A 26,223-nucleotide genomic window follows, 5' to 3' on the forward strand; every position below is an offset into this window, starting at 1 on the left:
GCCATCTCCAGCCTCCCTGCTGCTCCCCTCCGTGCAGCCCTGGCTCAGTTTCCCAACTTCTAACCCCACTGCAAAAGACCCTCAGGGCTGCACAGGGAGGGGACAGAGCATGGAGGGTCTGGCCTGTTCCCTGCAAGCTTTCAAGAGAGCTGAGCTTCATTCCTGAGCCTCAAAGCCATGGGATGATGGAGGGATATGCAGGAGGTGACTCTCTGGGTACCAGCCATTGGGGTGCTTGCTGGGACAGGGGTTTGCCCCCAAACCAGTGGCTCTTTTCTCCTGTAAAGCTCCAGCAGTGAGCTCTGCAGAAACCCTGCTTGGCTTTAACAGTGTCCCCAAACCTGTGTCTGGGGAAAAAGGGGAAAGCTTGACATTGAGCCTGGGGAGAGCTGAGTGGAGGAGCACTGCTCAACCCTGTCTCTTTGCAGAGATGAGCCCAGAGCAGGGTTTGGTGTCCGGGGGTGCCCAGCTCCTGCTCAGCCCCCTGCAGCCCTTCCACCAGGGCCGGTACACCTGCCTGGCACAGGGGGCCGAGACACGCAAGGACTTCGTGGTGCTGGTGCGAGGTAGGGCTTCCCTGCTCCCTGTGGAGCTCAGAGCTGAGCCTTCCTCGCCTGCCCCTCCTCAGCCTCCCTCTCTGTCGTGCAGCGCCCCCCCGGATCAGCAGTGCAGGGGAGCCCAGCGAGCACAGCGTGCTGGAGGGCGGCGGGGTGAGGCTGGAGTGCCGGGCACAGGGGCAGCCCACCCCGCACATCTCCTGGCTGAAGGACGGGCGGCCCCTGGGGCTGCAGCCCCCCTCACACGCCCGGTGAGTCCGGGGGGGACATTCCAGGGGCTCAGCGGTCTCATGTGCAAAATTGCTGGGCAAGGCACGGTGAGCTGCGCTGCTTTCTGTTGGATGCGCTCATCCCGGCTCTTTGCTGGGAGAATGTCATCCTGGGGTAAACCTGGCAGTCTGGGATGGCCGCTGTCACCCTGGCAGAGTCCCAGGTGATGCCCTGAGCTTGCAGTGTGCCCAGAGTCCTCACCCTTGGCACAACAGAGCACCTGTGCCCCACGGGATGGGCACCTGGGTCACTGTCGCGCCCTCCCCACGCAGGGTGACCCCGGATGGCAGCGCCCTGCTCCTGGAGGGGCTGCGAGCCGCCGACTCCGGGGCTTACACGTGCCTGGCCCGGAACAGCCTGGGCGAGGACACGCGGCTGCACACGCTGAACGTGCTGGGTGAGCAGGGCCGGGACCCGCAGGGAGCGCCGGGGCCGCCCCGCCCCGACAGCCCCAGCAGCCCCCGTGTCCCCCGTGTCCCCTCCCCAGTCCCTCCCACCATCGAGAGCGGCGCCGCTGAGGAGCCCGAGGTGGCCCGTGCTGTCCTGTCGGCCGCGGTGACACTGCCGTGCTGGGCACGGGGGTCCCCTCCGCTGCACGTGAGCTGGCTGAAGGACGGGCTGCCCCTCCGCCTGTCCCCTCGTGTCACCCTGCTCTCGGCTGGGCACCTCCTCCGGTGAGAAGGGACCCTGCAGCCACGGTCAGGCTCTGGGGCCGGTGCTGCGCCCTCAAGTGTCGCCCTGGGGAGCAGGGGGTCGCCCGGAGCTGATGTCCCCTCGCCATCCCCGTGTCCCATCCCGCGTTAGGATCTCCCAGGCTCAGCTCTCCGATGCTGGACTCTACACCTGCGTTGTCTCCAGCCGGGCAGGAGTGGCCGATCGCAGCTTCGTCCTGCAGATCCAGGGTACGGGGCAGGGGCTGGGAGGGCACGGCGCGGGCACCTGGGCACTGCTTGTGTTGGCAGAGCGCGCTCTGTGCATTGCACCCACCCCCGAGCAGTCCTGAGCCATTCCTCCGCTGCTGGGGTGGGAACAAAGCAGGGCCAGCCCCAGAGCCTCCTGCAGGAGGGCTGAGCCACCTCTGGCTGCTCGCAGGATGTGACAGTGTTCACAGGGGTCCGAGGATGAGGGAGGAGATGAGGATCTGACTCCGTGTTTCAAAAGGCTGATTTATTATTTAATGATATATATATTAAAACTATACTGAAAGAATAGAAGAAAGGATTTCATCTGAAGGCTGGCTAAGAATAGAAAAAGAAAGAATGAATAACAAAAGCTTGTGTCTCAGACAGAGTCCAAGCCAGCTGACTGTGGTTGGCCATTAACTAGAAACAACCACATGAGGCCAATCACAGATTCACTGGTTGCATTCTACATCAGCAGATAATCAATGTTTACATTTTGTTCCTGAGGCCTGTCAGCTTCTCAGGAGGAAAACTCCTGAGGGAAGGATTTTCCATAAAAGATGTCTGTGACATGCAGGACAGCAGGGAGTGGCCAAACCCATCCCCCTGCCCGGGGTTTCTCTGCCTTTTCTCCCCAGTGCCCCCTGTCCTGGAGAGCCCCGAGAGCAGCGAGGAGCAGATGGTGGCCCAGGGCTCCGATGTCACCTTCACCTGCAAAGCCACCGGGTCCCCAGCACCGTCAGTGACCTGGCTGAAGAACGGGGAGCCCCTGGGGCAGCAGAGGGTGCCCGAGGGCCCACAGCTGAGCCTGGTGGCTGTGGCACCAGCTGATGCAGGCATTTACTCGTGCCTGGTGGTGAATGAAGTGGGGGAGGTCAGCAAAGCCTTCCATCTCGTGGTGATGGGTGCGTGTCATCCCTCTGGGATTTGGGAAGGGCAGCTTAGCCAGTTTTTTGGGAGCAGTGAGGGGATGAGCCCTCCTGCTTTGCTGTGTGCCTTGCAGAGCCACCCGGTGTCGAGGCTGGGTCCCATCCCACTGAGATATCCATCGCTGAGGGCACCCCTCTAGGGCTCAGGTGTGTGGTGACAGGTGTCCCCATGCCCACTGTCACCTGGGAGAAGGATGGACAGCTGCTGGCAGGGCCCTCCCTCGTGACAGGGAACGAGAGCACGCTCCACATTGACAGCACTGAGGTAGGAGTTCCACTGTTTTATCCTTACTTGGGTTTTGCTTTTGTGCCTCAATTTTTCCCTCTCCTGGCTGTGCAGGTGGCTGATGCTGGCTTGTACACCTGCCTGGCCACTAGCCCTGCAGGGGAGGACAGCAGGAGCTTCCATGTCAGCATCCAAGGTAGTGTGATCCTAGCAGAGCAGCGAGGAGCAGGGGGGGCTGCAGGATGCTCCAACCCCTGGGGGACCAGAGAGCAGAACCTCCTTTTTTGGGATTGCTGTGGGCTCCAAAAGAGGGATCTGGAGCCCAGTGCTGCACAGGCAGACTGGGGGCCTGTGCATGACTGATGGGGACAGGGATGGGGGTGCCCAGCCCACCCTGACCCCCCTTGGGCCATGTCCCACAGCACCCCCCAGCACTGCCAGCGCCGGGGACATCCCCATCATCACGGCTGTGCCCGGGGGGCAGCTCCTCCTGGAGTGCCCAGAGGGTGCTGAGCCCCACCCCAGCATCGAGTGGCACCGGGAGGGCTCCGTGCTGCAGGTACCTGTGAGGGGACAGGGACAGTCACAGTCAGTGCCTGGCTGCCATCACCAGCAGCACGGGGCTGGGCTGGGGGTGATGCTGGGTCAGCAGTCCCGTGCTGGGGGTGATGCTGGGTCCCTGCTGACGGGCTCACGGTGGTTTTAGGAGGATGCCCGCAGGCAGCTCCTGGCCCAGGGGCGTTTCCTGCAGGTCCTGGAGGTGGCAGCTGCAGATGGTGGCGAGTACAGCTGCAGGGCCACCCCCGGGGACAGCGACCCACGTGGCCGGGTGCGCGTTCACGGTGAGCCCTTCCCTTCCCTTCCCTTCCCTTCCCTTCCCTTCCCTTCCCTTCCCTTCCCTTCCCTTCCCTTCCCTTCCCTTCCCTTCCCTTCCCTTCCCTTCCCTTCCCTTCCCTTCCCTTCCCTTCCCTTCCCTTCCCTTCCCTTCCCTTCCCTTCCCTTCCCTTCCCTTCCCTTCCCTTCCCTTCATTACAGGGATATTTGATGCTCTGGTGAAGGGCTGGCAGGGCTGGACACCCCCCAGCCCCCAGTGCTGCTCTGTGCTGGCTCCCTCCCTCCCCCAGCCTTGTCCCACTCTCTCGGTGCTGTCTCTGGGTGCTGCCACAGTTGCCCCCGAGATCCAGGAGGGTCCCCAGGAGGTGAAGGTGCTGCTGAACACCTCAGCCGTGCTGCCCTGCCGGGCACAGGGGTGGCCCGTGCCCCGGGTGACGTGGCGCAAGGACGGCCAGCTCCTGCCCCTGCCTGGGAGTGACAGGTATGAGCCTCTGTGGGTTGGTGGCACCAAGAGATGGCTCTCAGATCCTGCCACCCTCCATAGCAATGAGTGATTAGTGTGCCAGTCACCCTGTGAATTGCTGTGCTCTGTCCTCACACCAGCCTAGGGCAAGAGCTGCGTGTGGCTACGATGGGCACTTGTCACCTTCCCTACCCCTGCTCCCTGTGTGATGCAGCCTGGCCATGCAGAGCCCTCACACGGTTCACCTGCTCTCCCTCCTCAGATTGCAGCTCCTGCCAGGTGGCTCCTTGCAAATTGACCCTGTCCAGGCCCAGGATTTGGGCCATTACCTCTGCATGGCATCCAGCCCTGCTGGCTCTGACCGCCGAGGCCTGGACCTGCACGTGCTGGGTAAGCAGGAGAGGCAGATGGATCCCCCTGGGCTCCCCCTCCTGCAAGCCAGCGCTGCTCATGGCTGCCATGCCCTCCCACAGTCCCTCCTGCCATCCCACCTGGGCCCTCCAACCTCACCCTGCTGGCTCAGCAGCCAGCCACGCTGGGCTGTGACGCCTGGGGCTCCCCTGAGCCCCACGTCAGGTGGGAGAAGGATGGCCATCCCCTGAGCCTGCACCTCCCACCCGGCACCTACAGGTACCTGTACACCTCTAGGGTGGGGTTTGCCCCTCCTGCTGCTCCCTGGGGCACAGGGGTAATGCTGGTGTGTGCTCTGCCTGCACAGTTTGCAGTCCTTGGGGTCGCTGCTCATCTCCAGCCCCACTCCCCGGGACGAGGGCAGGTTTGAGTGCATCGCCACCAACGCTGCTGGAGAGGCTCGAAAGGCTTTCCTTGTGTCTGTGCATGGTGAGCTCCTGGGGCTGGGGGTCTTGCTGAAAGTGGCTTTCCCAGGGTCTGTCACCACCTTGGCTGTGACCTGGGTGTGCTCCAGCCCCACACTGGGGTGGATGCCCACCCAAGAGCTGGGCTTGGGGGTGGACAGGAGGGAAAGAGAAATACTCATGCCCATAAGAACAGGGACAGAATTCTCTTCAACATTTGCCATGCAGCCCTGCCCACCTCCTGTGACCGTGTTCACAGGGGTCTCAGGATGAGGGAAGAGACAAGGATCTGACTCCATGTTTCAGAAGGCTGATTTATTATTTTATGATATATCGTATATTAAAACTGTACTAAAAGAATAGAAGAAAGTATTTCATCAGAAGGCCAGCTAAGAACAGAAAAAGAAAGAATGATAACAAAGGTTTGTGAATTGGACACAGAGTCCAAGCCAGCTGACTGTGATTGGCCATTAATTAGAAACAACTCTGAGACCGCTCACAGATGCACCTGCTGCATTCCACAGCAGCAGATAATCATTGTTTACATTTTGTTCTTGAGGCCTCTCAGCTTCTCAGGAGAAAAAATCCCCAGGAAAGGATTTTTCATAAAAGATGTCTGTGACAACCCCCCTCCCTCCTTTCTGCAGTGCCCCCCAGCATCGCTGATGACCTCACGGATGTCGTTGTCACCCGGCTGTCCCCTGCAGTCCTCACCTGCTACGCCTCGGGTGTGCCCCCGCCCACGGTGTCCTGGAGCAAGGGGGGGGCTCAGCTGGGCACCAGAGGAGGGGGCTATCGTGTACTGCCCCGAGGTACAGTGTCACCCTGTTTATTTAAGATTTTCTAAGCCTTCTGATGTTGACATTCTTGTAGTGAACTTCCTCACAAATTTTCTGTAAATAACTCATTGTTTTGCGTCCCTTTATGAAAGAAGAGAAAGTCGATACACTGTCAGTTTGCCCAGTGCCATTGGAGAGGTGGCACTGTCACCCTCCAATCCGCTGTCACTCTTAGAAAACTATAAATGTTAGAGTCAGAAAAGAAACTTCCCTTTTTCTTCACCTTGAGAACAGCAGTGTGCGCTTGTGTTGCTTCGTGTCCTATAGGGACAGTACAGCATGGGGCAGCACAGCCTAGCGGGGCCAGGGGTCCCTGCCAGCCCTGCTGCCACCTCCCCTCTGCCTGCTGCTGTTTTGCAGGAGCCCTGGAGATCCGGCAGGCGCTGCCTGCACATTCCGGCCGCTACACCTGCACGGCCCGGAGCGCCGCGGGCACGGCCCGCAAGCACCTCTGGCTCACGGTGCACGGTAAACACAGCCCCGGGCTGCTGCTGCTGCTGCTGCTGCGGGTCCTGAGCCCTCTGCCCGGGGTGGCACTTCCCTGCCTCCACAGAGCCCCCTGCCTTGAAGCCCCTGCCCGGCATGGTGATGGTGATGGTCAATGCCAGCGTGGTGCTGTCCTGCGAGGCCACAGGCGTCCCCCGGCCGGAGGTCACCTGGCAGAAGGATGGTGTTGGCATCGCTGGAGGTGAGCTGGGGGCTGGCAGAGCCCACATTACCTGCCAGCCTTTACCTAGGGGGAGATTGAGGTGCCAGGGGTTTGTCACTGTGCATGGGTCCTGCTGGCTGCTGTCCTTGGTGGGTGTGGTGGCCGCTGGAGCTGTTCCATGGAGACTCCTTGGGAAGAGGAGCCTCTGTGGGGGAAGCAGTCCCTGCACATCATCCATGTGTGCCCTGGCTCAGCTGTGCTGCCCCATCCTGTCCCTCGTTTCTGCCAGGCTCTGGGCTGAAGGTGCTTCCCAGGGGGCAGCTCCGGCTCCTCCGAGCAGCCCCAGAGGACGCCGGCACCTACCTGTGCATGGCCCGCAACCCCTCGGGCACCGCTGCGGGCCGGACCCGGCTCATTGTGCAAGGTACAGCGGCCATCAGAGCGCCGGTGCTGCCTGCTCTGCTCGGCCCCTCCCCAGCCCCGGTGCTCCCCTCTCTGCTCGGCCCCTCCCCAGCACCCCACAGCAAAACGGGGCTGCCGAGCTGTGAGCAAGTCCCTGCCCTTCTGCCCCATGCAGTGACCCCATCGTTGCTGTGCCCACTTTTCTGCCCCATCCAGTGCCCCCCACTGTTGCTGCCCCTGCCATTCCGCTCCATCCAGTGCCCTCCATCATTGTTGTCCCTGCTTTTCTGCCCCATCCAGTGCCCCCATCATTGCTGTCCCTGCTTTTCTATCCCATCCAGTGCCCCCATCATTGCTGTCCCCACTTTTCTGCCCCATCCAGTGCCCCCCATCATTGCTGTCCCTGCCCTCTGTCCCATCCAGTGTTCCCCATCACTGCTGTCCCTGTCCTTCTGCCCCATCCAGTGCCCCCATCATTGCTGTCCCTGCCCTCTGTCCCATCCAGTGCCCCCACCATTGCTGTCCCCGCTTTTCTGTCCCATCCAGTGCCCTCCACCATTGCTGTCCCCGCTTCTCTGTCCCACGCAGTGCCCCCCACCATCGCTGCGGGCCCGCTGGAGCTGGAGGTGCTGCAGGGGCTGGAGGTGCTGCTGCCCTGCGCCGCCCGCGGTGTCCCCGAGCCCCGCGTGTCCTGGAGCCGGGAGGGAGCGCTGCTGCTGCGGGGCGGGAGGGCCACGGTCCTGCCCTCCGGGGAGCTGCTGCTCCGGGATGTCCAGGTGAGCACCGGCTGCTGAGAGGTTGGAGTGATGAGGAACAAGCGGCTTCTGCTGCTGAAGAGCTTTTGGTTGATTGTGGATGCATCTGGTAGAGGGAGAGCCCCGTGCAGTCCTGTGTTGCAAACTGAGGGTTGGGGCAGTGTGAGGTTGTTATTGTGGGCTGGGAAAAAGTGGTTCTGTCCAAACTGCGACTTTTTAGGTGCACAAGTACCAGCAGAGCTGTAGCTCAGCCCAGACTCAAGGTGATTCCCTCTCATTCTCACACAGGAAGGGGATGCTGGCAGCTACTCCTGCACCGCGGTGAACTCCGCTGGGAGGGCCGTCCGCCGGCTCTCCCTGTCCATCCACACCCCGCCCACCTTCACCCAGCTGCCCACAGACATCACCCTGAGCCGGGGCGAGAGGCTGGAGCTGCTGTGTGCCGCAGCAGGCAGCCCCCAGCCCCGCGTCTCCTGGATGGCCAACGGGCAGCTCCTCACTGGTACCTGGGCATGGGATGCTGAACATGGGGGAGATGCCATCCTGGTGCCGCCCTTATCCCACCCTTCAGGGTCCCAGGGGTGTCAGCGCGTCTGGCCGCGCGGGGTTGTAGCCAGCTGATGGCCAATCCTTCTTTTTGGGGGTTTGCACCCCGCAGATGGCGCCTCGGGGCACAGCGGGCGGAGCATCCTGCGGCGGGAGGCGGCGGCGCCCACGGACAGCGGCACCTACGTGTGCCACGCCGAGAACAGCGCCGGGGCCATCAGGGCCACTGTCCTCGTCTCTGTCACAGGTAGGTGCTGGCAGGGAAACTGGGGAGCCTGGCTCTCGGGTTGCTGTTGATAATTGCTGCCCTGACGTCTGTTTCGGCCCGTGCAACTGAAGAACGAGTCTGGACTCCACTTTTCTGTCTTGAGGTTGTTTGTTAATTCTTATCTATAAAATTTTCTTTCTGCCCAGCTTAGATCTGCTCAGCAGGGCAGCCACAGGCACTCTGACCGCCCCCAAGTTGGTGTTGTCCTTTTATACTACAAACTACGTATAACATATTTACACTTAATTCCCAATACCCATCACCTGTGTTAGACAGTGCACTTCTACTCTAAACCAATCCCAAAGTGCCAACATCACTGCAGAAAATGGAGAACAAGAAGAAGAAGAAAGGCTAGATATGCCCAAGTTCCTTCATCTTGTCCCTGTAACCCCCATACCAAAAATCCCAAAATCTGCATTTTCACCCCGTGATAATTTTATTATTACACCATTCAAACCTGTGTGACTTTCAGGTCCTCATACAAAGTTGGCAACTTGCTCCAGGGGTCAGAATCAAATCCCCAGGTGTTCTGGGGAGCATGCCAGGGTCTCTGAGCCCCCTGTCAGGGTCCTTGGCAACTCTGGACACCCGGAGGGATGTGCCGAGTTCCGACGCCCGGCCAGCCCCTCTCCTCTGCCATCCCTTTCCCAGAGGCACCCGTCATACAGGGGGACACCAACTCGTACCAGGTGGAGCCCTCCGGAGGTGATGTCCTCCTGCACTGCCACGCCCAGGGTCACCCCGAGCCCCTCATCCGCTGGAGCAAGGACGGGGTGCCCGTGGTGGCCCATGGGCGCCTGCACCAGCTGCAGAATGGATCCCTGGCCATCCGTGCTGTGAGGGTGAGTGGGGCTCAGGGGGTGCTGGCACATTTCAGGGTGCTTTCCTGGCAAAGCAAAATGCTGTGCTGACGCTGTTGGTCCTGTAGAGCGCCGATGCGGGGCAGTACCGGTGTGTGGCGGAGAACGACGCGGGCACAGCAGCAAAAGTTGTCACCCTTGTTCTGCAGAGTGAGTGCTGGCCCCTTATTTTAAGGGACTGTGAACTACATCACCTCTCAGGCCTTCCAACTCCCCCTGATCCATGGGGAGTGCTGCATCACTACCTGCACCCCTTTCCCTGCCAGGTGCCCCGGTGGTGACAGTGACACCAGCAGAGCTGCAGGTCCCTGCCGGGCAGCCGGTGCTGCTGCACTGTGCGGTGTCAGGCGAGCCCACGCCCTCCGTGGAGTGGCAGCGGGACGGGGAGCCCCTGCCCGAGGGTCCCCAGGCTCGTGTCCTGCCCAATGCCACCCTGCTGCTGCCCTCTGTCACCCACCGTGACGCCGGCACCTACTCCTGCCTGGCCAGCAGTGCCCTGGGCTCCGCTGCTGCCCACGCCTCGCTGCATGTCCGAGGTGAGTGCCTGCCCTGCCCCTGCCGGGCTGTTCCTGCAGGGTGAGACCTCCGCCCTGATGTTGCCTTGCTTGTTCTACCCTCGTGATTCAAACTCTGCTTTTTCCTCTCCTCTCCTGCACTGCTCAGCTGGAGCCCGAGCAGGCCCTGCCCTGAGCAGTCTCTCCCTCACTTGCCTCTCCTCAGCCTTCCTGCCTTTGCTGTGATTGAATTCCCCTCTCCCAGGGGCTCTGCTGAGTGCACAGACACATCCTGTAGTGCTGCCCCTCGGGAGCAGAGAGCCAGGCTGGAGGAAGTGCCCCATGTGCCCTGGTGTGGCTGGTGGCATTTCGCTGCCAGGCACGCTGGAGAAGCAAATAAAAGCTTGGGGCTATGCCAGGGCCTTGAGGCTGATGCAGAGCAGGGTTTGGGGGTGTCAGTGCCTGTTGGTGTGACGAGGCACAGGGCCACACTCACAACATCCCTTGTCAATGTGGCACTGTGCCTGGAGCCACGGGGTCCCTGGGGGCTGCTGCAGCCAGGCAGGGACACTGCCTGCCTTGCTCTGGCTGCTTTCACCTCCAGAAAACAAGATTTTGTTTTTGACATGCAAATTAGTGAGAGGGGAGCCAGGCCAGGGAGTGCAGTCCCAGTGCTGCTGCCTGACCTGACCCTGATCCCGTTTGCCCCAGGGGAGCTGCACCAGGTGCGGGGCAGCCTGGTCGGTGTCATCAATGGCCACGAGCTCGGTGTGTCCAGCCTTGATGCCAGCATGCTGGGGGACTCTGAATCCAGCACCACCACCCTCCAGAGCAGCATTGGGAGCATCCCACCTGCCATAGGTGAGTGGACATTTCCATCCTCACCCTGGTGAGAGTTTGGACCTCTGTCAGATGTAAATCTTGGGGGAAAGGTTTTTATTTCTTTCTTTGTCACCTCAAGAGCAAACCTTTTCCCCCCAAACCTTCCACTGTGAGCAAGGAGGGATGGGACTGTGACGGCGTTCACAGGGGTCTGAGGATGAGGGAAGAGATGAGGATCTGACTCTATGTTTCAGAAGGCTGATTTATTATTTTATGATATAAACTATACTAAAAGAATAGAAGAAAGGACTTCATCAGAAGGCCAGCTAAGAATAGAAAAAGAAAGAATGATAACAAAGGCTTGTGGCTTGGACAGAGAATCAGAGCCAGCTGACTGTGATTGGCCATTAATTAGAAACAACTCTATGAGGCTGATCACAGATGCACCTGTTGCATTCCACAGCAGCAGATAACCATTGTTCACATTTTGTTCTTGAGGCTTATCAGGCTTCTCAGGAGAAAAAATCCTAAGGAAAGGATTTTTCACGAAAGATGTCTGTGACATGGGACAGCCTGGGTGCCCCAGGAGGGTGCTGGCTCCATGGTGACACCTTTTCTTTCCCATTCCCAGGGCCACTGATGCGGGTGCTGGTGACCATCATGGCCCCCATTTACTGGTCCTTGGCCCAGGCCCGCGGGGCAGCCCAGAACGGGCTCCTGCTCACTCGGGGCACCTTCCAGCACGAGTCCCTGCTGCACTTTGCCACAGGTGAGGGGTCCTTGGCGGCACAGCCTGGCCATCCCAGCCCCCACCTCCCGCGTGCACCACGCTGATCCAGAGTGCAGCTGTGTGTGGGGTGCTGATCGCTGTCCCCCCTGGCAGGGGAGCTCCTGCGTGTCACCCACCGGGCGCGGGGCGCGGGTGGCGCTGGCGCTCTGCGGCTGGACAGCGTCATCAGCGGCTCTGTGCCCGAGGGCTTGGGCGATGCCATGCTGCTGCTGCAGGTGCTGCCCCTGCCCATTATCCCCATGGAACCACGGCTGCCGTGCCGGGAGCGCTGGGGTGCGTGGCCTGACCCTTTCGCTGCCTCTCCCCAGGATTTCAGCGAGCGCTATGTGCGGACGGGCGCGGGGCAGCTCTCAGGGAGCTCGGTGCAGAGCTTCCTGCGGGATGGGCGCCTCCTCCGTGCCCACTGCAACCACACCATCGTGTTCGACCCCCCCGTGGGCCCACAGCCCCCCCGGGTGCAGCAGCTGCGGGCCAGAGCCATCAGAGCCTCCTATGACCCAGCCGAGCAGGAGCTGCGCTTCCAGCTCCGTGCCTGGCTCGATGCAGGTGAGCAGGGCAATGCCCAGCGAGGGGATGGAGATCTGTGATCATTCTGGGTGTCTGTGAGGGTGCAAAGGCCATGACCCTGCAGTGACATGCCACACTCTCTCTGCTCTATTCACAGGGGCTGACAGAGACCAGTGCCCACTAGGATTCACCCCAGACCCTGGGCAGCTGTACTGCATGGGTATGGATCCTTCCTGAGGGGTCATGAGGATGGCAAGGGCATCTGGTGCCACTTCCCTGTCCCCCTAACCGTGTTCTCTGTCCCCAGATGTTGATGAATGCACTGAGGGGTCCCATGCCTGCCGCTACAACCAGGTCTGCCAGAACATTGCTGGCTCCTACAGCTGCTCCTGCCCCCCTGGCTACCGCACGCTGGGCACAGGCTGGCCATGCCTGGGTATGAGCTGGGCTCTCAGGGCCCACGGTCACCTCCCCCTGCCCTGTCCCAGCCTCATTCCCCCATCCAGCCGCAGCTCCGCACTTCTTTCCTCCCCCAGATATCAACGAGTGCCTGAATTTCCCCCCTCCGTGCGCCTTCGAGTGCCGCAACCTGCGGGGCTCCTACGAGTGCCTGTGCCCCGCTGGCCGGGCCGTGCTGCCGGGCGGGCGGTGCGGCGCGGCGGGGATGGAGGGAGGGGACACGGCCAGCAGCGAGCCCTGGGACACTCCCCAGGGCCAGCAGGGCCCGAGCAGCCTCCCGCGGGGACGGTCCTGGTACAGCCGGCTGGCCCTGCGCCGTGTGGCCAAGGATGCGGCGAGGGGAGCCCGGGGCCCCCCCTGCCCCACGGGCTACATCAGGAGGAATGGCACATGCACTGGTGAGTGTGCTTGGGGAAGGGTGTTGAAGGGAGTTCAGAGATTACTTTGTCCCCAAAAGGTGCCCGATGTCCTCCTTGCTGCCCTGTCCATCGCTTTGTGCCCTGTGGTTTTTGCTGGGCTGGGAAGGGGAGGTGACAGCCAGGCTGTGTGAGCGTGCTCACAGGGGTCTGAGGGTGAGGGAAGAGACGAAGATCTGACTCTATGTTTCAGAAGGCTTGATTTATTATTTTATAATATATATTATATTAAAACTATACTAAAAGAATAGAAGAAGGGATTTCATCAGAAGGTTGGCTAAGAATAGAATAGCAAAGAATGGTAACAAGGTTTTGTGGCTTGGCTCTCTGTCTGAGCCAGCTGGGTGTGATTGGCCATTAATTAAAAACAACCAACAGGGGCCAATCAAAGATCTACCTGTTGCATTCCACAGCAGCAGATAATCAATGTTTACATTTTATTCCTGAGGCCTCTCAGTTTCTCAGGAGGAAAAATCCTAAGGAAAGGATTTTTCATAAAAGATGTCTGCAACAAGGATGGCCCAGGGCAGTGGCACCAGAGGGGACTGATCCTCCCCTCTTGCCTTCACCCCTCTCCTCCCACAGATCTCGACGAGTGTCAGACACTGCACCAGTGCCAGCACGAGTGCAGGAACAGCCTGGGCAGCTATAGCTGCCTCTGCCCCACTGGCTACCGGCTGCTGTCCAATGGGAAAACCTGCCACGGTCAGTGCAGGGGTGCCAGGGGATGCCCCGTCCCCATGGTGCCCTGGGTGTCATCTCTTTGGGGCTCCAAGTCTTTCTCCTTTCTCAGGAAGGTTGTTCCCAGCCTCAGATCCCCACAGTCAGTGCTCATGTCTCACTGCCTCAGTGTTCAGGCAGATGTGGGGGGGCTGGGGATTGAACCCCCATCTCAGCCACCTCAGAGCTGTCCCCTCTCTCCCTGCAGATGTGGATGAGTGCACAGAGGGCACGATCCAGTGTGGCCCGAGCCAGATGTGCTTCAACACCCGCGGAGGTGCCCTCTGCACGGACGTGCCGTGCCCGGCTGGGTACCGGCGAGCCTCCAGCCCAGGGTGAGTCCTGCTGTGGGGCTGGGAGTGCCCATCCCGCTCTGCCCATCCCACCACACCCCGGAGCGTCCTGCCCACTCCCCAGCACCCACACACTGCCCATCTCTCCCGCAGGCTGTGTGTGGGGCGCTGCCCCCCGTTCTGCGGCCCGGCGGGTCCCCCCACGCTGCAGTACCAGCTGCTGCCCCTGCCCCTGGGCATCGCTGCCCGCCGGGACGTGCTGCGCCTCACCCCGGCCTCCTCCCTGCGCCCCCGGCCCGTGTTCCGGCTGCTGGAGCCGGAGCCCCACAGCCCCTTCGCCCTGCGCAGCGAGCGGGGCCGGGGCATCGTCTCCACGGTGCGGCCGCTGCGGGAGCCCGGCACGCACCGGCTGCAGGTGCAGGCGCTGCTCCCGGACGGGCAGCGAGCCCCCAGCACCTTCCTCCTCCTCATCTCCGTCTCGCCCTACCCTTACTGACACAGCCCAGGGGCAGGAGGGGATCATTTCTCCTCCTGTCCCTCCCCACCCCATCGGTGGGGCATGTGGTTCAGGGAATGCTGAGCTTGTACCTCTTGTGTCCCTCCCAGACACCCCTGACCCTCTCAGCTGTGCTCCTTTCACCCAGGGCCGGGCCCTGACTCAGCAGGAGAGTCAGGATCCCATGGGGGATAAGATGTCCCACCAATCTCCTGCAATCAGGTCCCAAATCCCAGAGCAAACACAGCTTTGGGTGTGTTTGGATGGCCTTGGCCACTGTCAGTCCCCAAATGTGGGGGGTGGGAGGATGAACTGGGTGACAGTGGCCAGCAAGGGTCCCACCAGGGAGCAGGGAGGGATTCCCTAGGCTGGGGAGGGTGTGGGGCATTAACCATTATTAAACTGAAATAGTCTTTTTGTTTGTTTGTTTGTTTAATCCATTTGGTCTCTGTGCACTCTTATTGATTTATAGAGGTGTTTTGTGGCTAAATATTAGCTGTGCCTGAAGAAGGCAGCTTCCTTCAGCATGTGGGAGAATTCCCAAGGCTTGGACACCTCCCTGCCTGGCCTTGGACCATAAAGGGGAGGATGTCTGGATGTAGCAATGCCAGAAGGCCAATGTCCAGCCCTGAAGGTCCAATCCTGCCCTGGTGTCAAACTCCTGAAGCAGCAAGAGCAGGACGTGGCTTCTCTGCACATGGTGAAGATGGAGGCTGTTCCCAAAACACCATTTCAGTCCCAGCTGATGGTGTGGGGAGTGGGATGTGGGCTGCGGGCCCCAGGAGATGTGAGCCCACAGCCACCAGGGCTGGGCCATGGGGGCTGATGGTGGCTTTGCACCTTCCATGGTCAGACCCCTGTCCCTGGAGCTGCCTCTTGTTGTATTTGTCTGAGATTCCCCTAAAAACCTCTGTCCTTTGGGGTGGAGCTTTCCTGTCCTCCAAAGCCAGGCCTGCTGTGGCTCTGGGGTGCTCTGTGTGAGGGGGGAAAGGTGAGTTTGGCCCCGTGGGCAGCCCTCTGCCCTGTCCCCTCCTGCCCACCCTGGCTCCTGCATTTCCTCTTGATGGAGGTTCAAATAAACCCAACCTTCCCCTCCTTGCTGTCTGGGGAGGAAAGCCAGGTGCTGCCATCTCTCCTCTGCCCCCATTTTCCCACTCCTCAGGGGCAGGAGGCTCCATGGGTGCTCTGTGGAGGATGCTGAGGAGCTCAGGAGAGGGGGGAGAGCTGTGGCAGCACCCAGAGCAGCCCTGCAGGGGCTGGGTTCCATCTCAGGGCCAGCTTCTCCCCCGGTTCTGCGGGGCAGGAGGAGCTCAGGGCCTCTCCCGGGACGGTGCCCAAGGAGGGGCTGTCCTGCGGCGGCTCCGCCCGCCCGAGCCCGGTACAAAGGAGCAGCGGGAGGGGGAGGATGCTCCAGGCACCGGCCCAGAGCACCGAGGGCAGCCGGACACCGGCAGTGAGTGAGTGAGTGTGGGCATGGCATGGGGGGAGAGGGGAAAGGGAGGCTTTGCCTTGGGGGATGTCCCCTCATCCTGTCTGTCCCATTTCCAGCCACCCACGGGTGTGGAGCAGGGCAGGGGGGTGCCAGCCCCTTCCCAGCACGGTGCAGACTGCAGCCAAGCCCTTCCCAGCTCAGTTTGGGATGAGTGGGGAGTTTCCCGGTGAGTCCCGTTTCATTGAGGGTCCCCTTGGCCATCTCAGGGAGTGAACTGAGACCTCAGCTGGTACCTCCTCGTGCCCTCTCTGCTCTGGGGATTTTGGGGGGCAGGATGGAACCTCCACGAGGTAGAGAAGCCCAGCAGCACTGAGCACATGCCTGTGCTGCTGGAAAAGCTGTTCCTGTCCCTCCTGCCTGCCTTTGCCCCTGTTCTTGCCCCTCCTGCCTGCTCCATCCCAGCCCACAGGCAGCAACCCGGCTGGCAAAGATAGTTCCTCTCTTCATCAAAGTTTCAGCCTTTTTATTCCCCCCCGCCCCGCCTCTTTCTGTTTATTTCTTGGTTTAAAACCGAAAGCGCCGTGTTCCTTTGGCGCAGGGCAGCCCCAGCCTCTCCAGCAAAATAAATCCCTGCCCCAGCTCACACGGAAATCGCTACGGAATAACAACAAGGGCTGAGAAAGTCCCGCCGCCTTCCCCTTCACCGAGCTTTGTTTGCTCTGATTTATTGCCACCAAAACTTCGGGGCTCTCCCTTCCTGGGCAGGAGGGTTTGGCACCAGCCGTGTTTCCCGAGCTGGGAGCTCTGCTGTTCCCACCCCGTCTCTGGGATGCAGGATGCGTCTCCGGGACAAAGTGCCCCCAGGCCCCTCGGGCATTGCGACATCGGGACGGGTCTGAGCAGGCAAAACTTGGAGGAATTTCCCTATCGCCCCGCTGGGCCACTGGTAGAGCGAGTGCGCCCGCTCTCGGAGCTGCTTACTCAGGCTGGCAACCACAGCAGCGATGCTGGTGGCCACAGCGGGGATGAGTTTGGCACTAAAGGAGGGAAGTTGTCTCCAAAGGAGCCGCAGGAGCAGCGTCAGGGCTGGGCCGGGCAGTTTTGGGAACTGCGGTTGCCTTCCTCTAAATGCCCCGTGAGGAAGGGGTGGCTGGAGCTCGCTGGGCACGGACCCAGCTTGGCACAGGGAAATGCTGCTTGCACAAGCCTGGGCACCGGGTGCTGCCTGCGTGGCACGGCCCGACGGGCACGGGCAGGCTTGGGGAAGGGTCCGGGGCTGCCAGAGCTCTGTTCTCAGCGGGAACCCGTCAGGAGCAGCACAGAGCTGCCTGTGGCTGGCTTCCAGCCTCACCCTGCGGGATGCTGGCTCTGCAGCACGCCTTGGTATAACCCCATCCATCCTGGGAGAGCTGCTGGGTGGGCAGGCACGGCCCTGAGCGGCAGGCAAGGCCCAGAGCAGTGGGCACGGCCCGGAGCAGTAGGCACGGCCCGGAGCAGTAGGCACGGCCTGGAGCGGTGGGCAAGGCCCAGAGCAGCAGGCACGGCCCAGGGCGGCGGGCACGGCCCGGAGCAGCAGGCACGGCCTGGAGCAGTAGGCACAGCCCGGAGCGGCGGGCACGGCCCGGAGCGGCAGGCACGGCCCGGAGCAGCAGGCACGGCCTGGAGCGGCGGGCAAGGCCCGGAGCGGCTGCAGGAGCAGGATTGTGCTGACTTGGCAGCAGCAGCAGCGCTGTGAAAGTGGCTCAGGACAGGACTTGGCCGGCTCCACGTCCTCCTGCTCCGGCCAAGGGTCAGCTGGCATCGCCTCCTCGTGGGGCCCTGGGATTCACAGCCTGGGGACATTCCTGTCCCCGGGGACTGCAGGGACTGAGCCCCTTCCTGCCCGGGAGCCCCAACCCTCCTGAGATCCAGGCTGCTGCGCCCTTCACCATCTCCTGGTTTTGGCTGAAGTCCTTGGCGTCCTCGGCTGGAGGGTGAAAGGTGCTGAATCCCCACGTAGGTGTTTGGTGCTGGCAGAAACCACTGTAGCACAATTAGAATAAATGCTCTGTAAGCGTTAATTAAACTTGAGGCTGGGCTGGGTTCTAGGGGATGCTGCCAAGCCCCTCAGCCCTGCAGTCCTGATGGGCACAGGGGGCTGAGCCTGTGGCAGCTCTGCAGATGGGCAGGACGTGCTGGGGGGTGCCAGAGCAGGGCACTGAGCTGTTCCTCTGCCACGGTGCCTGAGCCCTTCCTCCCCAGCACTGCAGGGCACGTGCAGAGCGTGGGGCAGGCTGTGCTGGGGCTGCCAGCATGGAGAAAAGGTAAGAGCCATACCACCCTCCTGGCTGGGAGGGCTCCTCCGTTGTCCAGCCACAGGCAGGGTTTCCTCCCTGGCTGAGAGCCACAACCTGGCCATGGTCACAGTGCTGTGGCTTTGCCTCTTGCCCCCAGCCCTGCCCTGGCTCCCTGCAGCCTGGGAGGGCTCTTACTTCAGCTGGTCGTTCCTGGTGCCGTGGCTGGTGGCTGCAGTAAGGCAGGAGGGGCTCCATGACCCCCTTTTCCTTTGCTTTGGCAGCACCATGGCTCAGCCCAAGGGCACAGTGGTCCTGGCCTACAGCGGGGGGCTCGACACCTCCTGCATCCTGGTGTGGCTGAAGGAGCAGGGCTACGATGTTATCGCCTACCTGGTGAGCTCTGGGCTGTCCCTCGGGGTGCAGGGGGTGCAGGGCCATTGGTCTGGGGGGGCAGTGGGGGTCCTGCTGTGTGTGTGTGCTGTGGTGGTGACCCTGCTCACACTGGTTAACCATGGCCCAGCTCACTGCTGCTCTGCTGAGCTGCCAGCCCTGTGTGGCACAGCCTGTCCCTGCCAGCTAATGACCCTGTGCTAATGAAGGCAGGGAATCAGGGCAGAGCCAAGGGGCTTGGCAGAGCAGGGCATGGCCCTGAGATATCCAGCTCAGGGAGTGGAACGCCCCTCCTGCCCATCCTGGGTGTCCTCAAGCCCAGCCACCACAGATTCTGTCACGCCATGCACAATGCCCTGTGCCAAACTGGGCTTGCTCTGGGTTTTGTGGCCTTGTTTCACACTGAGTCTTTTTTTTTGTTTTCACTGCTTCCAGGCCAACATTGGGCAGAAGGAAGATTTTGAGGCAGCACGAAAGAAAGCACTGGCACTGGGGGCCAAGAAGGTAACACAGTGTCCCTGCCCTTGCTGCCCACCATGGGGGTCTCACACACCCCAGAGAGGGGATTGTGCCCATGAGAAATCTCTTCTCCAGAGGATTTGCCCCAAAGCCTTTTAGTAGCACTTAGGAAAAGAGAAGCAAAGAGATTTTTGCTGCACTGTTCTTAAAACTGCAGAGTGGATTTCCCCTGCAGCAGCCCTTCCATTAGGGTCCCTCTGCTGGCAGGTTTACATCGAGGACGTCAGCAGGGAGTTCGTGGAGAGCTTCATCTGGCCGGCCGTGCAGGCCAACGCGCTCTACGAGGATCGGTACCTGCTGGGCACGGCCTTGGCACGGCCCTGCATCGCCCGCGGGCTGGTGGGCATCGCCCAGCAGGAGCGAGCTGCCTACATCGCCCACGGGGCCACGGGCAAGGTGAGCAGGGCACACGGGCACCGGGCAGGGAGGGCTCCTTGTGCTCGGCTGGGGGAGCTGCTCAGTCTGCAGGGCGAGCTGGGGGTGCCGGGAGGGGTGCATGGGGTGTTTTAGGGGATCTGTGCAAAACTCAGCTGTGTTTCAACACTTCCTCCTCGCTTCTGGGATTTCTGTGCCCAATTTCGGTTCCGTCTCACTGTTGGGAAGGTTGGAGTCACAGCTGAGGGTCTGGCAAGGATTTCAAAATGCTGGGGCTGCCCGGGCCAGGAGCCAGCTGAGACTCCTGGCCAGCACAACCCGAGGTGGTTAGGGGAGTCCTGGAATAGGTGCAACTGTCCCAGGCTCTGTCCCTGTTCCTGTCCCCAGTTCTGGCTCTCCTGGCCCCTGTCCCCGTTCCTGTCCCTATCCCGGTTGTACCAGACCCTATCCCTGTCCTCGTTCCTGTCCCTATCCTGGCTGTGCCGGTCCCTATCCCGGTTGTTCCTGTCCCTGTCTCGGCTGTGTCGGTCCCTGTCCCCATTCCTGTCCCTATCCCGGTTGTTCCTGTCCCTGTCCCCATTCCTGTCCCTATCCCGGCTGTGTCAGTCCCTATCCCGGTTGTTCCTGTCCCCATTCCTGTCCCTATCCCGGCCGTGTCAGTCCCTATCCCGTTTGTGCCGGTCCCTGTCCCAGTTGTCCCCGTCCCCGCAGTCCCCGCCGGCCGCAGGGAGGACGCTTTGCCGCTAGAGGCAGCCAGAGACCGCGGATAGGGGATGCTCGGGGCCAGCCCGTTCCTGGAGAGGGGGAATCCCCCTCGGGGAGCGTGGTGGGGCCGTGGGACCTGCGGGACGTGGCCGTGGGTCACCCCCAGCACGTCCAGCCCCTGCTGGGACACCTGGGACGGGTGAGGGTGAACGCAGGAGCTGCTGGGTGCCTCCTTCTCCTCCTCCCACAGCCCATGCCTCGGGCTAGGGTGAGGTCTTGGGGGTCCCCACGGTGGGGACCCTGCTAGAAAGGGGATGTTAAATGCAGCCAGGAGAGTGCCAAGCACCCAGGAGATGGGGCAGAGGGACAGCTGAAGGGACACATGACAGGAATTACTGTCTCTCCTGCTGCAATCAGGTCCCTGCACCCCTTTCTGTCCATCCTATCCATCCCCACCAAGCTTTTCTTGCAAAGGTGCCCTGGATTAACACACCCCCACCGCCACGGTGTCCCCTCTGCCCCCAGGTGCCACCAGCCCTCCCTGCTGGCAGGGTGTCGTGGTTTGGCCTGCGACATTTCCAGCACCCCAAAAAGCTCACTTCCTCTCAAACCACGACACAGGGCACCCCCGGTGGCTGCTCTCCCCGGGCCATTAAGCCGCGGGCACTGGCAGGGACGGACGGACGGACGGACTGCCGGTAACTCGAGCCGGCTGCGGAGCCTCAGATGGGACCATCTGGGGTGTGGATCCCGCTGCTGCCGAGCAGATGGACAGTGCCGGGCCCGGGAGGGAGCTGAGTGCTCTGCTGGATGTGTGTAATAGTCCTGTGGGAATGCCCAGCCCGGTGTAAATGTATCCTCAGGCCCACGGCAGGGAATGGGGGTCCTTACACCCCGTGGTGAGGGTGGAAAATACATCTAAGTGAGTGCTATTCCCTTGGAAGGGCTCGTAATTCCCAGCCTTCCTGCTGCTCCCTGCCCCTTCCCAGCTACCTGGACTCATTAGTGGGATCTAATCAGGGACAATTAATGTAAAGGGAGGTTTGGAGCTGTTTAATGATGAGTTTCTGCATCCCTCTGCTCACTGTGGTCTTACCCCCACCTTGCCCTCTTCCTTCTTTGTCCTTTGGTGTCTTTGGGGGAAAAAATACCCCAATCTGGTTTGAACACACACCAAGAGCTACAGGAAAGGTGGCTTGGGGTCCAAACCAGCCGTGGAGATGGACCAGGAATGATCAGGATGGAGAATCCTTGCCCTCTGTGCCCAAGGTTTCCAACACCACCAGGGGAGCTGTGGCAGGAGCCAAGCAGCTCCTCAGAGGCTGAGTGTGTGTGTGTGTGTCTCTCACACCCTGGGCTGGGGTGACCCCTCAGCACCTCCTTTCCTGTTCCAGGGCAATGACCAGGTTCGGTTTGAGCTCAGCTGCTATGCCCTGTGTCCCAAGATCAAGGTAAGGCACCCAAACCCATCCTCTGCCTCCCCACCGCGGGGCTCCTGCCCCTCTGCAGCTGCTGGCAATTCTGTTTTAACACCCATGCGAACGGCCCTGCCTCACTTTAACAAGCCACCAGCTGCACGCAGCCACGTTTTGGCATTTCAGGGGGCTGTAATGATCCTTAATTGACCTATTTTTACCCCAAACACCACGAGGCCGCAGAGGAGGCAGCACCAAGGCAGCTGCTGGCTAATCGATGCTGCCTGTTTCCCTCTGCATCCAGTGCCTGGTTAGGGTCGGGGTTTGGTTTACTCCCACCTTGTGCTGGGAGATTAAATTTCAGCTGGGGGAGCAACACCCTGTGGGTCTTGGCTCCCAGGGGCTACAAGAGGGCAGGGGATTCTCATCTCCTGCTCTCCTGCCAGGTTGTTGCACCGTGGAGGCTGCCTGAGTTTTACCAGCGCTTTCCTGGCCGCCGTGAGCTGATGGATTATGCCAAGGTAGGAGCTGGTGTGGGGTAGCCACAAGATGCCCAGGGCAGCAAAAGGTGCTCAGAGTGGCTGTGGAAGCTCAGGGTAGGCCTGGGATTGTTGGAGTGACCATGGGATGCTCAGGGCCACCACAGGATGCTCACCAGGCTTGGCAGGTGACAGCAGCACACCCTGCACAACATCCCTGCAGCACCACTCAGGAGCCTCCTGGTCAGAGTTTCCCCCACCCCCCTTTCCTCTATTTCTTTCTCTCCTTCCTTTCTAAAAGCCCCATAATTACCTGGCTATTAATTGTAACCCTCTTTCCAAGGAAACGGGTCCCAGCTCCCTGACTTGTGTAACAGACAAAGCAAATTCATTCACCTTTGTTGTCCCTTCCTTTTTGAAGTACAAGTTACAATAAAACATATTAGAAGTTTTGCATCAGGTTTTTATGTGCCCACCAGGGTACCTTTCTTTTTTAGCGACTCCATGGAAATGCTTGACAACTCAGCTCAATCAATCAAAAGGGAAAAGTCAGCTCTGTGCATAAACCAGAAAATTGCTTCAGTTTTTAAATAGCTGCCACTGGAGCTGCCTGGGTAATCTCAGGGAAGGAGAGGTGTGGAGCTGGAGGGATGTGGCGTGGGGTGAGGAGCCCTCTGAGTCCATTAGGGCTGCCAGGAGAGCGTGGTGTGTTGAGGATTGTGTTTGCCATCTGCTGCTGTATTATGAAGGGGAGAGTTTACGAGAGCTTTCCATATGTTGCCAAACAAATTGTCAAATAGGGCAGTTATTAAGAGCACCGTGGTTTTATTATATGGAAAATGGAACATGTGTTTTGGGGTTGGGGGTTTTGTTTGGTTGTGGGGATTGTTTTGTTTGTTTGGGAAGGGGGAGGAAGGGAAATGAAATGGGTTGGGGCCCCATTCCATGAGCAAAAGGTTGTGGGTGAGGGTTTAAGTACTTTTCAGTCTTTAGTTATCTGTAACAAAAAAAAAAAAACAAAAAAGTGGTTTCCTTTCTTTTTCATCCTGAGAAGAGGGGGATGCATGGCCAGGTCCGTTGAGCACATGCATGTGTCACCTTGGTGCTGGGGGAATTGGAAAATTATGATTTTGGGTTCCATTGATGCCAGGGAAAGTGAGGTTCTGTTTCACTGTGGCACAGCTCTCTCCATGGGTTTGCTGCCCAGGGGCTGAACCCTGCCTTGCTCTGGCAGCAAATCTGTGCCAGTGGCTGCTTCATTCTCAAACCTTGATGGGAGCAGCCAAACTCCCCTGGGTGCTGCCCCAGGAATAGCCTGGCCACAGGCAGAGCCAGGTGAAGCTGAGAACAAAATCCCTCTTTGGTGGTGGCGCCTTTGACTCCTGCAAAGGCTGCCTAGGCTCTGTAGGTATTGGGTCTGGACTTGGAGGATCCTCTGTGACATGGGGTGAGGATGGGTTGGGGAGCACTGGCTTTCCCAGTTACCAGGAGAGAGCTGGCAGAGGGCACAAGGATGCTCAGGATCACTGGAAGATGGATTTGTACACCCAAGGTGAGGTGGGTGTGCCAATGCTGGGTCTCTTCTCACAAATAGAAGATAGGACAAGAGGAAATGGCCTTAAGCTGTGCCAGAGAAGGTCTAGCTTGGACAATGGGGGTCTCAGCAGGCCCTGTTCTGGAATTATTGTGGGGAACCAGCAAATCAGAACCCATGAGCCTGAGGCCATGTCCCCCCAGGAGCAGGGCTGAGTCAGTCCCTCTACAGCATGAGGAGATCTCAGAACCTTGTTCCCACCTCAGGTGGTGGTTTGAGGGCTGTGATGCGACAACCACGAGCATTTCCTTCCCCTGTTACTGGCCAAACAAGAAATGTCCCCTCAGCCCCTGCTCCTGTCCCCAGCTGAGCCCTTCCCTGAGCCCCTGCTGTGGTGACACTGCAATGCCAGAGCTGCCCAGGCTGTACAGACACATCAAGGCTCAGTGGGAGCTGCTGTCCCCATCCCTGCCATGCCATGGCTGTCCCATAGCCAGCACATTGTGGCTCAGTGTCCCTGCAGGGTGGGTGATGTCCCCACTGGCTCCAGTTTCAGCCTTGCTGCCGTCACCTCTCCCGCTAATTCCCCCACGTATTCACCTCGTTTTCACAGGCAATTTCCCCCATTGAAGTGTCAGTGGATAAATGGCAGGCTGGTGACCTCGTTAGGGAGCTGGGCTCGGGGGCTGCACATCCTGCTGGCCAGGGAGCTGCTCTGGGGCCACACATCCCTGGGCATGGTGTGCTCGAGGTGCCCTGGGCACTGAGCCTGCCTGGGGTGTGTCTGCTTCACCAAGGGTTTGCACCAGGCTGTGAGGATGTGCTGCTGTCCCCTCAAGACACAGCATTGTCCTCTGTAGGCTCTAGAGCATCCTGTGGGTTTGGGGACACGGATCCCAGTGTCACCTCCCCTTGCTGAGAAGCCTGGCTGGGGGAATTGCAGAATCATGAACACCTTGAGCTGCAAGGGACCCATAGGTTCATCAAATTCAGCTCCTGACCCTGCAAATGACATCCCAACAATCCCACCACACACCTGAGAGCATTGCACCATCCTGGCCCTGGAGCTGGGCAAAGCAGACATCATCTGTGCTGGTGTCCCCATCTCTGGGGTTCATGGGGTGCTCTGGGGCCCCTCCTCAGCCTTGGCAGGGCTGGGATGGCCATTCTCCCCCACCCAGCCACACTGTGTCCCTGATGTCCCTGTTGGGCTGGCCCTTGTGGTGGCAGCTGCTGTTGGTCAGGGACATGGGAGTGCACCTCGCTCTGTGCTGCCCTGCTGGTGCCATGGGCTGTGCCTTTGGGGCTGATCCTGCTGGAACTAGCCTCGATGAGGGCTGGCTTTCCCTGCAGGCTGTTTTTACCCCCAGTCTCCCTTTCTTGGCAGAAACACGGGATCCCAGTGCCTGTGACACCTCAGACACCCTGGAGCATGGATGAGAACCTAATGCACATCAGGTGAGGAGCTGGGCAGGTGGGGACTCCCATGAGGCGAAGACCTGGGATCTGCAGCCCAAATCCCCTCCAACCCACATGTCCAGAATAGGCACACCCATTGCCCCAGGCTGCCCCTCCACATGCTGACCACACCAAATCCTCCATCCTCCCTTTCTATCTAATTGTCCACATTCCACATGGCAGCATTCATCTCCTGGACTCTCCTAAGCCCAGCTCTCCTCTCAGGGCTGCTCTGGAAATCCTTAACGTGTTCTTATGTCCGTCCTCATGGGGTGGGTGGGAGCGGGGGTCTCATCCCGGTGGCTTTTGGGGTTGCAAAGTTGCAGGTGCTGCAGTGACCTCTCTCTCCCTCCTTCCTGCCTGCTGCAGCTACGAAGCCGGGATCCTGGAGAACCCCAAGGTAATCAATCGATCCCGGCAGCCGCGGGTCGGGGGCGTCTCAGGGTGTGTTTGCAGCCTAATTGGAAATTTCACGGCGGGGCCGCCCGGGGAGGTTCCGCCACCGCCCCCGGCGCGTTCATTGCCAGCTTGAACAGGGGACGGGACCAGGGTGACACCGGAGGGGACAGAGTCGCGGGCAGTGAGATGCGGTGCTGGTGACGGGTGGCAGAGGTTCGGGGTGTCCCCTGCAGCTCGCCCAGCCCTCCTCGCTCTCCATGGGGGTAAAACCTCCCGTTGGATGGGTGGTGGTGTTGGACACCCTGTGGGCGCCCATGGGGCCACCAGCTCTGGTACCAGCAGGGACCAGGGCCCGGTGACAGCGGCACATCCCCGGCCGTGCCCGCGGTGCTGCATCCTGGCGCTGCCTGCGCCGTTCACGCTCCAGCGGGTCCCCGGCCCGGCCGCTGTTTGAACTATCTATTTAAGCTATCTATTTAAACTATCCATCAGGGCTAATTAGACAGCCCGGGAGAGGAGGGGAAGGCGGGCGCAGAGCGAGCGGAGCCGCTGGAGCTCCGTGCCCGCAGCCGCTCCCGCAGCGGGGCTGACGCGTGCCTGCGCCGGGCAGCGAGGAAGAGGAAGGTGAAGGTGGAGAGGGGTCCCGCTCCTCCTCTGGTGCCCTCCCGAGGGGTGTCCGTGTTCCTGTGGGCTCTCCTTACAGAGAGTGGTTGGCACAGGGACGGGCGTTCAGGGCTTCAGCTGAAGGTGGCACGGGCCTGACCCGTGCCCATCCCGAACCAGTGGCAGCACCCAGCGCCTCTACTCTGCCCCGCACTCCCCGGGCTCTGCTAAACCCGTTCCCTTCCCAAAGCTGTGCCCTGACCCCATCCGGAGCATCCCCTGCTCGGGCACCTCACCCTGGGACTGTGCTGGGGATGGCTGGGGAT

The 26,223-nt window shown here is 60.5% G+C and overlaps 2 protein-coding genes across 6 annotated transcripts in view; both read left to right on the forward strand.

Annotated features, from left to right (window-relative positions):
• Window positions 1–15,397, forward strand: part of HMCN2 (hemicentin 2) — a 37,287-nt gene extending 21,890 nt beyond the window's left edge. The window contains exons 46-79 of the mRNA XM_058038056.1: window positions 429–566; window positions 649–808; window positions 1,100–1,224; window positions 1,315–1,501; window positions 1,632–1,729; window positions 2,368–2,634; window positions 2,733–2,923; window positions 2,999–3,080; window positions 3,307–3,443; window positions 3,591–3,726; window positions 4,052–4,199; window positions 4,444–4,571; window positions 4,655–4,811; window positions 4,900–5,021; window positions 5,644–5,808; window positions 6,196–6,303; window positions 6,389–6,523; window positions 6,774–6,908; window positions 7,475–7,662; window positions 7,930–8,143; window positions 8,300–8,434; window positions 9,107–9,297; window positions 9,384–9,465; window positions 9,582–9,851; window positions 10,521–10,670; window positions 11,263–11,400; window positions 11,515–11,636; window positions 11,730–11,967; window positions 12,086–12,148; window positions 12,236–12,364; window positions 12,465–12,785; window positions 13,389–13,508; window positions 13,732–13,858; window positions 13,970–15,397. Coding sequence (XP_057894039.1) covers window positions 429–566; window positions 649–808; window positions 1,100–1,224; window positions 1,315–1,501; window positions 1,632–1,729; window positions 2,368–2,634; window positions 2,733–2,923; window positions 2,999–3,080; window positions 3,307–3,443; window positions 3,591–3,726; window positions 4,052–4,199; window positions 4,444–4,571; window positions 4,655–4,811; window positions 4,900–5,021; window positions 5,644–5,808; window positions 6,196–6,303; window positions 6,389–6,523; window positions 6,774–6,908; window positions 7,475–7,662; window positions 7,930–8,143; window positions 8,300–8,434; window positions 9,107–9,297; window positions 9,384–9,465; window positions 9,582–9,851; window positions 10,521–10,670; window positions 11,263–11,400; window positions 11,515–11,636; window positions 11,730–11,967; window positions 12,086–12,148; window positions 12,236–12,364; window positions 12,465–12,785; window positions 13,389–13,508; window positions 13,732–13,858; window positions 13,970–14,312 — 5,450 coding nt within the window. The 3' untranslated portion in view covers window positions 14,313–15,397. The remainder of the gene's footprint in view (window positions 1–428; window positions 567–648; window positions 809–1,099; window positions 1,225–1,314; window positions 1,502–1,631; window positions 1,730–2,367; window positions 2,635–2,732; window positions 2,924–2,998; window positions 3,081–3,306; window positions 3,444–3,590; window positions 3,727–4,051; window positions 4,200–4,443; window positions 4,572–4,654; window positions 4,812–4,899; window positions 5,022–5,643; window positions 5,809–6,195; window positions 6,304–6,388; window positions 6,524–6,773; window positions 6,909–7,474; window positions 7,663–7,929; window positions 8,144–8,299; window positions 8,435–9,106; window positions 9,298–9,383; window positions 9,466–9,581; window positions 9,852–10,520; window positions 10,671–11,262; window positions 11,401–11,514; window positions 11,637–11,729; window positions 11,968–12,085; window positions 12,149–12,235; window positions 12,365–12,464; window positions 12,786–13,388; window positions 13,509–13,731; window positions 13,859–13,969) is intronic.
• Window positions 15,398–15,586: 189 nt separating this feature from the next.
• ASS1 (argininosuccinate synthase 1) overlaps window positions 15,587–26,223 on the forward strand; it is a 28,711-nt gene continuing 18,074 nt past the window's right edge. The window contains exons 1-8 of one of the 5 annotated variants that reach the window (XM_058038465.1): window positions 15,587–15,773; window positions 18,302–18,413; window positions 18,846–18,914; window positions 19,137–19,325; window positions 21,404–21,460; window positions 21,871–21,945; window positions 24,825–24,895; window positions 25,265–25,295. In XM_058038465.1, coding sequence (XP_057894448.1) covers window positions 15,718–15,773; window positions 18,302–18,413; window positions 18,846–18,914; window positions 19,137–19,325; window positions 21,404–21,460; window positions 21,871–21,945; window positions 24,825–24,895; window positions 25,265–25,295 — 660 coding nt within the window. In that variant the 5' untranslated portion in view covers window positions 15,587–15,717. Of the gene's footprint in view, window positions 15,774–17,495; window positions 17,740–17,776; window positions 18,048–18,301; window positions 18,414–18,845; window positions 18,915–19,136; window positions 19,326–21,403; window positions 21,461–21,870; window positions 21,946–24,824; window positions 24,896–25,264; window positions 25,296–26,223 lie in introns of those variants that run through there. The other 4 variants (XM_058038461.1, XM_058038463.1, XM_058038464.1 and 1 more) reach the window with 4 other exon arrangements.

This window comes from Melospiza georgiana, chromosome 20, assembly GCF_028018845.1.
Source record: "Melospiza georgiana isolate bMelGeo1 chromosome 20, bMelGeo1.pri, whole genome shotgun sequence".
NCBI lineage: Eukaryota > Metazoa > Chordata > Aves > Passeriformes > Passerellidae > Melospiza > Melospiza georgiana.